Source organism: Durotheca rogersii (assembly GCF_024521655.1).
Source record: "Durotheca rogersii strain YMJ 92031201 chromosome Unknown GGS23scaffold_11, whole genome shotgun sequence".
NCBI lineage: Eukaryota > Fungi > Ascomycota > Sordariomycetes > Xylariales > Xylariaceae > Durotheca > Durotheca rogersii.
Window position 1 is genome coordinate 785,345 of NW_026251242.1, and position 11,316 is coordinate 796,660.

At 57.0% G+C, this 11,316-nt stretch overlaps 4 protein-coding genes across 4 annotated transcripts; 1 reads left to right on the plus strand and 3 right to left on the minus strand.

Moving 5' to 3' along the window:
• Positions 1–1,797: 1,797 nt before the first annotated feature.
• Positions 1,798–3,587, minus strand: GGS23DRAFT_610032 (DUF572-domain-containing protein; the record flags this gene model as incomplete). Its single annotated transcript, XM_051520302.1, has 6 exons — positions 1,798–2,874; positions 2,940–3,068; positions 3,135–3,181; positions 3,288–3,348; positions 3,407–3,510; positions 3,566–3,587. 6 exons carry the CDS (start codon positions 3,585–3,587, stop codon positions 2,272–2,274), a joined length of 966 nt encoding a protein of 321 aa, XP_051371597.1. The 3' UTR covers positions 1,798–2,271.
• A 713-nt stretch (positions 3,588–4,300) lies between these two features.
• On the minus strand, positions 4,301–7,839 carry GGS23DRAFT_73986 (Spc98 family-domain-containing protein). The gene is made up of 2 exons (XM_051521237.1): positions 7,265–7,839; positions 4,301–7,189 (listed from the first exon to the last, which is right to left on the minus strand). The coding sequence occupies exons 1-2, from the start codon at positions 7,334–7,336 to the stop codon at positions 4,595–4,597; spliced, it is 2,667 nt and encodes an 888-aa protein (XP_051371598.1). The 5' UTR covers positions 7,337–7,839; the 3' UTR covers positions 4,301–4,594.
• A 306-nt stretch (positions 7,840–8,145) lies between these two features.
• On the plus strand, positions 8,146–9,494 carry GGS23DRAFT_605396 (glycosyltransferase family 15 protein; the record flags this gene model as incomplete). Its single annotated transcript, XM_051519751.1, has 4 exons — positions 8,146–8,287; positions 8,344–8,604; positions 8,663–9,281; positions 9,338–9,494. The coding sequence occupies 4 exons, from the start codon at positions 8,146–8,148 to the stop codon at positions 9,492–9,494; spliced, it is 1,179 nt and encodes a 392-aa protein (XP_051371599.1).
• A 306-nt stretch (positions 9,495–9,800) lies between these two features.
• On the minus strand, positions 9,801–11,008 carry GGS23DRAFT_597196 (WD40 repeat-like protein; the record flags this gene model as incomplete). Its single annotated transcript, XM_051518586.1, has 2 exons — positions 9,801–10,900; positions 10,963–11,008. 2 exons carry the CDS (start codon positions 11,006–11,008, stop codon positions 9,801–9,803), a joined length of 1,146 nt encoding a protein of 381 aa, XP_051371600.1.
• Positions 11,009–11,316: the final 308 nt, after the last annotated feature.

Below are 11,316 nucleotides of genomic sequence, written 5' to 3' on the forward strand. Positions count from 1 at the left end.
CCATCCCGCCCCTAAACGGTGTCCTTACATGGCGATCGCCGCGTATCTCACTCCTCGGGGGCACTCGCCGGTCCCGTACCCCATGCAGCAGGGTGGTGCTGATGTGGGCGTGGTGCTGGGCGTGGTGCTGGGGTGTTGCTGCTGGTCGAACCCGGCGCTACGATACGCGGTCAGTAGGCTAACCTGGCCCTCCAGCTCGTCTATCAAAGCCACCCAACACTCTCTCTCAAGCCCAGACGAAGCCCTGAAGTCACAGCAGGCCTGCCCTCCGTCACAAATCTGCCGGGCCCCTCTTTTCTTGACTCGGCTTTCCCATATAAGACAATCGAAGCCTCTGCCCATGTTCGTTCCTGACCCCCCCTACACTGTAAATCTAAAAATGTGAACCGGTTTCGACATCTCCTCCGCCCCGTCCCTCCGCACTTCGCACCATTAATATTCAGCAAGCCGGCCTGACCTCTCCCACATCCTCTGTCTCTAAGCAGCACCGTAGCCTAGCCACACGCAGCAATATGTCTTCTCGAAACGCTTACACCATCGCCGTGCCGGCTACGTTACCACCTCCGGAGGACTTGGCCAGCTATGCCCGATCTATGCATCAGCACACCAAGAGGCAGATGGAAGCTGCCAACATGTTGGCGGGTCGACGAACCGCTCGGGCGCCACGACCGCGGGCCCCCAGTCTGCCCAACGGCACATCCACCGGGTCCTCGTCAGGGAGTTCGAACGAAAATGACATCTAGCATCACGGTTCCTAGCAAAATTACCCTGTGACTCGTCACACACACGTACGCAATACCTACATCTATACATACATACTGAGCCGTCAGTCATTCTTATGACGTCGAATGTCGGCTGAAGAACGGCACATGGGGATGTCTAGTTTTGAGGCGGACCTCGCAAATACCGTACACGAGTTTGGCACCGCACGGCGTTTCGGTTGTGTTTATCTTACGTCTTTCGTTTTGCTTTGCTGCTAGGGGAAAAGCGATCATGGCACATGGAGCTAGGGCAAGGAACGGATGGAAACAGGGAGCGGGAGAGGTTCGGAATAGGATTTGGCGAACAAGCAACGGTCGGCGTCAATTACTACCTAACTACCATCATCAATCATTGTGATCAGGAGCTGTGCGAATTTTTGGGCACCGGTGGGGGAGGGAAATGCGAAGGGCGTTGCAGTTGCTAATCGGGCTCGGGAAGGGGATGGTACGGCAACACGAAGGGCTGAGGGGAAAGGGGAAAAAAAGAACAAGAAAAAAAGAAAAAAAGAGCCGAGTACGAATGAGCGACTCGGGTACGGATAGACAATAGTGCTTGATGAAATAATCAAAAGCCGTCTTGAGCGATCCGATACGATTGTGTCGTGCCATCCGTACCACCAGCCCTTCGCATGGGGTAACACCCGCGAGCGAGCTGGCTAAGCGTGCTGATAAGATGCGATACCCGAACTTCTGCTCTCTCCTTCCCACCGTCCCCCCCCCCTCTCTCCCCTAACAACATCCGCACGGCCAGCTCCTCTTGCAGAAACCTACCTTACCACGGCCGGGAGGAGACCCCCCCCCCCCTCCCCTACATCGGCGACCTGCCGAGCCGCACGCCCCGGTGACGTCGTCGGGAGGGTGGGGAGGAAGCTCCAGCAACCCAGAAGCTGGCTAGCTTCGGCCGGCGGCGGCGGCGAGGCCCGAGGCTAGCTCGGTCGGCGGGCGCAAGAGTCAGGCCACGCCGGCTAGTCAGTGGGCAAATCAACACGCGGAACGCTCCAGCGCGTCGACTTGCTGGGGGGGGACGGGGACCGGGGGGGGAAGGGGGGAGGAGGCTAGAATGTTCGATGACGGCTAGGCACGCGTCATGGCGGCTGGGACTGCGGCGCGAGATGCGCCCTCACTTTGACTAACTTCTTCTCTCTCTCTCTCGCGGCTGGGTGGACCGAGGAGCAAAGACCGGGTTGCCGAGGCTGGTTGGGCGCGTCGCGCTAGATACGTAACGGCTACGTGATGGTAGGGGTGCGGCCCGGCCACGTGCGCGCGGCTCTCGACCGGCCCGGAGAGTGCTGCGGCGGGGGGTTGGAATCGCGGGATGTGCTTTCCGACTGTTGGATTCTCTATCTACTGCCGCGCTCGCCCTTCTGCTGCGGGTATCGACCTGTCTATGAATATACTCCTCCGCCGCATTCCCCCCCGCGAACGCCCGCCCTGATGCTGCCCCGTACGCGATAAATTGCCCAGCTCGGCATGCGAATCCTCTTCCGGTTTTTCTCCCCGCGGCAGCGTCTTACGTGAGCGCTGGCTTCTTCTTGATGCCGAGCAGCGCCGAGTGGTCTTTCTTCTTTTTCACTACCCGTCTGAACGACGGCGGCGGCATGTCGGCCGATGTGGGCGCTGGCGCTACCGCCCGCTTCGGCTCGGGGGCGCCGACAGTGTTGCTGCCGGTGCTAGGTTCCGGGGTAACGTGTGACGAGGATGCTGAAGAGGACGGACCAGCGGACGTGGCCGAAGAGTAGCCGTCGCCATCGCCGTCGCCGTACTCGAGTATCTCCATCTCGTCGTTAGCCAGCTTCGCGAACGCGAACGCCCTCCTCGCCATCTCCGCGTCCTCCCGCTCGAGCCGCTCGGCCTCGGAGTCGACCGTCATCGCGACGCCCGCCTCCTCGCCTTCTTGGTTCGCGCGCTCCATCCTGGCGTTGCGCGTCCGGATCTCGTCGAGCGCGTCGGCCACCGCCATCTCGCGCTTCGCGTCGACCGTCTTGGCCTCGAGCTCCACCATGGCGTTGCGCTCTTCCTCCTCCTTCTCGAGCCGGTCTAGCCGCTCCTCGTCCGTCTCCTCGCGTCCCACGCGCCACGGCTCCGTGCTCCGCTTCGCCCCGCTCTCGCAGGCCTGCGATTTGGCGTGTTAGAAATACGGAAACGCGCCACGCGCAAGGACTAGGTCTTCAGACGTACGTAGTCTTGGTTCTTAGGATCCGTCTTGAACGTGATCTGCGCGCTGCATCTTGTGCATCGGATGTAGAATCTGAAGATTTGGATGCCTAGGTACTTCTCATCGGGTGGAGTTTCCTTCCGTGCGTTGAACTAGCATCTCCCCGTGAGCGAAGGCCCTCTCAATGCGGCTTAGAGATGAGAATTTCTTGAAAATACCTTTCTGCCCTTGTATATGTACTCTGCATGGAGGGAGTCGGTCAGCGCTGCAGTTACGGCGTTAGCGAGGGGTGGATGGCCTACCCCCACAAGAAGTACATTTCATCGAGCTGCGATGCGTTAGAATGATCTCCCCGCCGAGAATGATCATACCTTGGGGATATAAAAATAAAGCCGAGATAACGACGGGGAGGTGTTGGTGCTTACTGCCGACCTGTCAGCTTCCGTAGACGATATATATTGTTATGGATGATAAGGAGGCCTCTACTTACCAATGGTGCTGCCAGACGGACAGTCTGAACTTTGGGTCCCGCGGTTTTGGGGCCACGGGCACGCTTGATCTGACTCGGATCGAAATCCGGAGGGTAGTATTTGGCTGCGACACGGTTAGAATCGTGTAGACGTGACCGATGCTTGCGAGCGATACGTACTGAGAACTTTGCGCTCAGACATGGTAAATTATTTGTGAGACGCAGGAGGGGATTCTGGCTTCGTAGGGATGGCGAGTCGTATTCGGGGATGGTTCTTTTTCGAGGTCGCGTTTGAATATATGAATGAACGACGAACGATGGCGATGACCAACAGCTTGTCGATGAAGTTGATAGGATGGATAATTGATTAGTCAGGCCAACTGCGATGACGAAGGATGGGTGTGGCGCCAAAGTCACGTGCACAAATTTCGCCTCTTTGGTATTACTCATCAGTGAGGCTGGTGCACAGTCCCGGTTGTCCTTGGGTGCTAATTCCTGGCTGGCTGCGGCTGAAATAGGGGCTTGGATCCGGGTGACAGGTGTTCCGGACATAAGTGCTACGTGCCACCTAGATGGAGATATTGTTCCATTTCCAAGATTTCCCCCGCCGAGATTCTCCATGGCATCGCGCCTGTAACCTGCGCATGACGCATGCCAAGGTCTCGACAGTGGTATGCGTTGTGGATGCAGCTGAGACACTCCTTCGGGGCGTTCGCAACCGCTTTCCTCCCATCGTCGGATTATACGCACGACTGCAACTCATACCTAGGTATGTATGCATACACGCACCGAAAGCGGAGCGTGGCAGAATGTCTTCGTCACCTCGAGTTACAGCTACCGTATAGGAGAAGATCCATGGAGGGGGGATACCGCGTATGGACAATTGCAGAAAGGACATGTCACTTCCCGAACGTCGCAGGCCCATCATAGGATGACCCCCAACGTAGGACATATTTGACGGGACTAAACACTCTGGATGGACCAAGGAGCGCGTTAACTTGGAGGAATTTCACGTCATTCGGAATCCTAAAAAAGCTTGGGATGGAGCCCCCACTAGCCCACGCTAGGTCAGATCTCGATTTGCTCCGCTCTTGGCCAAGATAGGCGCTGGTGAGTGTCATGTGTGCGTTGGCTTCGATCGGTATTGATTCTGTATGGTACTGCTAGCGGTATAGCTCACAAGCCTGCCAAAGCTGCAGGGCAACCTCTCTACGCATGTTCTCGAATCCCGGTCTCGAGCATGTCTGCCAGCGTGTCCCATTTCCCCGAAGCGGAATCCCCGCTAGCTCTCGCGACTCCCCTCAACCCGCTGGAGATAAACTTCAAGTGCCGATCGAAGTCTACTCGTATCTCGTAGAGAGTCTCGGAGAATGTCTTCTCCCTGTCCAGCATCATCGTGGTCGTGTCTTGTTCTAATAGGAACGTGTTGTCTTCTTCCTCGTCGCTTCCAACATACCTTCTCTTACTAGACTTCGCCGGTGACGACATAACGGATAATCGCGACAACTCCTGAGCCTCTTCTTGCTCTCTTTCCGACTCCAACTGGCGCGCATCCTGGAGTCTGATGGCAAGATCGAAGACATCTAGGACGCATTGTTGAATGGGCTCAAGCTTGCTACCGAGGCACATTTCATCAATCATCCGCTTTGCAAATGCTGTATGCGACATAATCATGGCAGCTACGTCCTCTGCTTGCTGAAGACCCGCGTGAAGTTGGGCTCGCAAAGGTTCCACGACCAAGGTGCCTAGGTAGGAGTGAAGCACATTGCAAAACCAGAGGAGCTTTGACCTCAGTCCGTAGTAAACTGCTTGTTCCGATGAGAAATTCGCCGTCCCCGCTGTGATATCTGACACGGAACGGTATTTATGAAGGACGTAGCTGGCCCGCCGCAGCTGAAGGAGGAACGTGAAGGCCCTTTGATACTGGGATAGCGTGTCGTCGGACAAGACAATCCGAATCGGCCAGGACAGACGGCAGGTTATCTTCAGCAAGGGAAGACCCTTGCGGACCGATCTTCTAACGTCAGCGACATCGTGTCGGAGATAATTTTCGGGCACGCTGACGGATATCCGGTGCACGTTGCTAAGGTTGCCGAACGCTTCGTGCGCGAAGGCCGTCAGATTGAACCGATCATGCCATTTCGCATTCAGGAGGTCGAGATTGTTAAATACGGCGAACATGAACGTGTCGGAGCGTGACCCGTCGGACATCAGATACACATGCTGGAGGGTGTCCAAGATCGACCAGAGGCCACATGCCTCGAAGAGCGTCTGCTGGAGAGTAGCAGAAGCAGCGTGGTGCTTGCTCTTCATCCATTTCTCAAAAATCTCATTGAAAACCTCGGAAAATGGAGTGAAGGCACTGGATGGAGACGACAGACGCTCATCGACTTGTAAGGGCGGCTCCGACATCTGGAAACCGATAGATTGGTACCTCCCTAGGAGTTTGAGGACGACGACGCTCTTACCGGTGGTGAGTATCTTGGACGCGGCCGGTTGCAAAAAACGTGGTACGTACTGCATCCCGTCAGGGGTTCTCCGCAGCGTGAACTGTTCAGTCCAGACTTGGCTCATGGAAACTGGGCTAGAAGCGTTGGAGATGAAGAAAGTTTTGTCCCCTTCGATGAGCTCCCCAGCTTCCATCCAGAGACGAATCGACCGAAGGTAGGCCTGGAAACACTCGAAGAACAACGTGGCGATAAATCTGTACACTGCGCCGCGTCCTTCCAGCTGAGCGACCCCAGCAGCTTCAAAGAGCAGCTCTAAGTAATGGAACGAACGCGGATACTTTGACTGCTGAAGCTGCTGGATAATATCGGAAAGGCAGGCTAGGGGCTCTACGTGGAGCCTCACATCATCTAGGATCTTGGCTAGGCTGACGACAACATCTTGTTGGATATCGACATAGCGGGCTTGCAAACTCGATATCTCTCTATCAAAGGTCCGGAGGCGCCTTTCAACCGCCTCCCGAAATACCTGCAGTAGCGGGATGTTCTGCGGTTGCTTCACGAACTCGCGCAGGACAGACAATCGTCGCACGGCTTCGCCGAACGAACCCAGGAGCGCTTTGCATACTTCCCAGGAGGTATGCCTGAGCTGGTAGTGTAGCGACGCAACGCCCCTAGCATCAAAGAGCGTGTTCTCGAGACCGTTTAGCGCGAATAGTACCTCACGCACTGCGTGGAACTCCGATATCACCGTCTTCTGCGGCTTAGCTGCTGCGTCCCTCGGAGCCGCCGTGTGCCTCCAGCGCTGGGTTTCGAGAACTTGGTCCAGTCTGTCCTCATCATGAGAGCCGACGACAAAATCAGCGGGCGACTTTTGGTACCGGGCCTCGTCGCTGAATACCGAGGTAGTTTCCGACTCCGGCAACAGGTCCGACGTCCCCCCGACAAACTCCTCATCGGAGCTATCTTCGCCGAAGTTTACGTTTTTCCAGAGGTCCCGGTCCTGGTCCCACCCTTCTTCTTTGGCTACGGTGTCCCATCTCAGGGGCAGCCCAGGTGACTCATCTGACCTTTTCAGCGACTTGAGATCGGCGAGACTCGATTTCTGAACAGGGTTGTCCTCAAGCTCCAAAAGCAGGTGAAGAATCTCGGGGGTGCGTGCACCAGAGACGGGTACGAGAGCGTCTAGTCGCTCCCGGAGCGCGTCGGCCAAGGCATCCCGGTTGGCGACGCGAAAATGCTCCTCAAAGCCGTCGAGTTTAGCATCAACCTCAAAGCGATTTGTGCGCAGGAAATTATGCTGGCGCAGTTTCCGCAGGCTGGATTCTCTTAAAAGGTTTAAGCGGTCGGGGTCTGACTATCGACATTATCTGTGTAAGTGCATCATCCATCTCCCCGATCACGGCACGCGTGTGTGTGGTCGAAGGCATACCTGAGCCGAAGTCGAGGTGATAACCTGTATCAATTCGTCTGTTAACGCGCCTAGGGTCGCAGCGAGCGTCATCTCGGTAAAATAACTGGCCTCATTCCAACAGCGACACTGCGTGGTTTCATAGAAATCCTCTATGGAAAAGCGAAAGTTATAGATTTGTTAGTGGAATAGGTATGCAGTCCCGTCAAGTCCCGGATATACCAAGTGAAGGCGGGATGTCGTCGACGAATTCCATGCAGCTGTCGATAGGTTGTGGCATGGGCGACGGATATGCCGATGTTATGCAATTATGCGCTATAGTATGTCCAAAGTAGAGTGAAAGCGTCCCTGATTAAATCCAATCTGCCACAATCGGCTTCGCGTTGACGCGTCTTGTACCTGCAGGGGGGCGTCTGGGTGGTGGACACGGTACAGACATGAAGGGTTTGCACTGTATTTGTGTGGTGACGCGCGTCATTTTCGCCTGACCACACAGTGCCTGCCTCAGGGCATTCGAGGTACCTCACTTTTGCACCCGCCTTTCGCGCCCGAGTTGGCCGCTGTGGGATTTTTCCGACGTCTCCCGCTCTCCATCCGTCCACTAAAACTTGTCGCCTCCAAGTCCTCGCCCATTGATTGGAGTTGTCCAACGAAGTGCCAGTCTCTAACGTCTCCGGCCACCGACACCACCAGACTTGCACGAAAACTTGAACTCTCCATCCATTCAGCTGTACATAACTCGACCGGGCAAGTTTATTGTATTTCGTTCACTGGCGTTATACTGCGGCGACAACGCCACCCATCGCTCATTTCTCCTTCGCCTCGCGCTCCCCAGTTGGACATTTGCTGAATACCTTCGGGCGGCGATCAAGTTCATGACCAGGGCACGATAATCACCCACGATGGCCGTCGCCAGGCCCGTACGCGCCGTTGCGCTTGCTGTCTTTCTTGTGTGCTGTTTCTTCCTATATACCATCTGGCGCCCCGGTGCCCACACCCCGGTCGATTTCCAAGGCAAGATTGAGAGAGATCCCAATCTGGATCGTAAGTAACTCGGTTCTTGGACCCGCGTCCACGTCGTGTGTCTGACCTCCCAACAGTTACGGGAGAGCCCCAAGGGAAGCTCGTGCGCGCAACTGAGGGCTATGCTCCTGGTCCCGACGGCACCGCGAGAATCAATGCGACGCTCCTGGCCTTGGTGCGGAACGAGGAACTCGAGGGCATGTTGCAATCGATGCGGGACCTAGAGCGAACCTGGAACTCGAAATTCAACTACCCCTGGACTTTCTTTAATGATGTCCCCTTCACCGAGGAATTCAAGCGTAAAACGAGGGCGGCCACTAAGGCGGAAACCCGCTATGGTAGGTTGGCGGAAATACCTCCCCTCCTCGAGAGCCACTTACTGATCGGATGTCGCAGAGGTCATCCCGGATGCGCACTGGGATGTCCCGTCCTGGATTAACGACGACCTGTACAAAGAATCCGTCAAGATCCTCCAAGAAAACGAGATTCAATATGCCGACATGATTTCCTACCACAAGATGTGCCGCTGGAACAGTGGCCTCTTCTACAAGCATCCCGCGCTCGCAGATGTCCAATACTACTGGCGTGTCGAGCCCAAGGTGCACTTCTTCTGCGACGTCGATTACGACGTGTTCCGTTACATGCAAGACAACAATAAGACCTACGGCTTCACCATCACCCTCTACGATGCCCCGAAATCGATCCCGACCTTGTGGCCCGAGACGACTAAATTCATTGCTCAGCACCCCGAGTACCTGCACGAGAACAGGGCCGAGGCTTGGTTGACTGATAAGGATCGCCGACCCATCCACAACCAGGAAGCCAACGGCTACTCGACTTGCCACTTCTGGAGCAATTTCGAGATCGCCGACCTGAGCTTTTGGCGGAGTCAGGCGTACGAGGACTATTTTAACCACCTCGACCGAGCCGGCGGCTTTTTCTACGAGAGGTGGGGCGACGCACCCGTTCATAGTATAGCCCTTGGCCTCTTCGCGGACAAGACCAAGATTCACTGGTCAGGAGAAACCCTCTTCCTCTCTAATTAGTCGTCGATATGCTAAATCTTCATAGGTTCCGCGACATCGGATACCAGCACATTCCCTTTTTCAACTGCCCCAACTCGCCGAAATGCAGGGGTTGTGTCACCGGTCGTCTCACTGACGGCGAGGCTTGGTTAAATAAGGAAGACTGCCGGCCCTTGTGGTTCAAGTATGCGGGGATGTATTGAGCGTGAGCTAGCCGGCTGCGGATTTTTTAAGGATAGGGGAAATGTGAGATGTCTAGTAAATCACATGATGGAGATAGGTCCGAGCATGACGGTATGTGGTGTTTTAGGCGCAAGAGGATAATAGAGGCGGATTGTTTTGTTTTTGGAGGTGTGCCAGAGTTGGCCAACTTTACTTGCTCATGATTCCCATATTAGGAGCCGCTTTCTTGTACCTTAGGCTAGGTTCTGACACTTATTCACGTCTTCCGTCATGACACCACAATACCCCATCAGAATTCACGGAACCCAATTTCGACCATTCATTTATTAGTGATACCCAAATACAGTGACGATCCCGGATGTGCCGCTAACGCAAAACTGATCTCCAAATCCGTTTTCCCTCCAGGCGAAGCAACTTAGCACGTTACTGCGGTTCTTGGGCTTCCCGTCCTTGCCGACAAACTTCTTGGGCTCGTAGCCGGCAGGGCCCCAGGGGACGGCGACCTTAGCCTTGAGTTCGCCGCTAAGGACGTCCCAGGCCCATATCCTGCCCTCACCATTCCGGGCGGGAGGGGCTGCGGGGTCCGCGGGGGCAGTCATCTCGTCGCCGGCGAGGACGTACTGCTCCTTGGCGCCAAGGAGGGACTGGAGGCGCAGGTCCTCGTTGCGCCAGGCGGGGTCAGTGTAGGTGCGGAGGCAGGCGCCGGTGTCGCGGTCCATGAGGCGGAGACGGCTGTCGAGGGCGCCGACGAGGGCGGCGCGGCCGTCGCGGGTGAGGCAGAGGCTGGTGACGGGGGGGCCGACGACGTCGGTGAGGCGGCGGCCGGCGCGGACGTCATAGGAGCGGACGCGGCCGTCGACGCTGGCGGCGACGATCTCGGGGCCGCGGACGGCGACGGCAGAGACGGCGTCGCGCGCGTCGTCGAGCACCTGGACGGGCTTGGCGCCGGGGCCGCCGCCGGCGCGCAGGTCCCAGACGCGCACGCTGCGGTCGACGCTGCCGCTGACGAGCAGCGAGTCGCCGTCGCCGGCGAAGGCCACGCAGTTGACGCGCGCCTGGTGCGCGCCCGGCCCGCCGCCGCTGCCGAAGCGCCGCACCGTCTGCGCCGTCGTCACGTCCCACAGGAAGACGGCGCGGTCGCCGCCGGCTGACGCGAAGCGCGCGTTGTCGGCGGCGACGCTGAGCGAGAGGACTTCGTACCCGTGGGCCGAGTAGGCCTGGATGAGGCGGCCCTCTGGGACGGCGACGGCGACGGCGACGGCGCCGCTGCCGCTGCTTTTCTTGGTTATGTGCGAGGAGAGCTTAGCGCCGGCGACGGCCGCGTCGCTGCTGGGCTGCGGGTTGTATAGCCTCACGGAACGGTCCGCCGACCCCGCGAGGATGTACGTCCCCGGCGACGCCGAGTAAGCGAGCGCGTGGACGGGCCCTATATTTCGGGTGAGCGGGTTGGTCCACGAGGAGGAACGGTAGGATCGTGCCGCGACGCACCGTTGGAGCCTAGGAGGTGAGCGATGGGCTTGTCGGGGAAAGCCATTTTGCCAATATCACGTCGGCGTCCATGACCCGGAGGTCTCAGAACCGGTCGCAAGCCCACGATCCAGAAGTTACCGCCCTGGCATCGTAGGGTAGCGAGAGCAGGCGGCTAGAGTTCGTTTTCCTTCTGGCTTCCTTTTTAATCTATTCTTCTAGCTGAAGAAGCATCATGTGTGAGGTTTTCTTTAGGTACCGAAAATGAGTTGAAGGGGTGAAAGAAGCAGAGGCGCCGTATTGAAGATTGCCTTGATGGATACATGCATGTAGGGAAGACAAGGTGCATTACCTAAGGTACCTAGGTAGTACTAA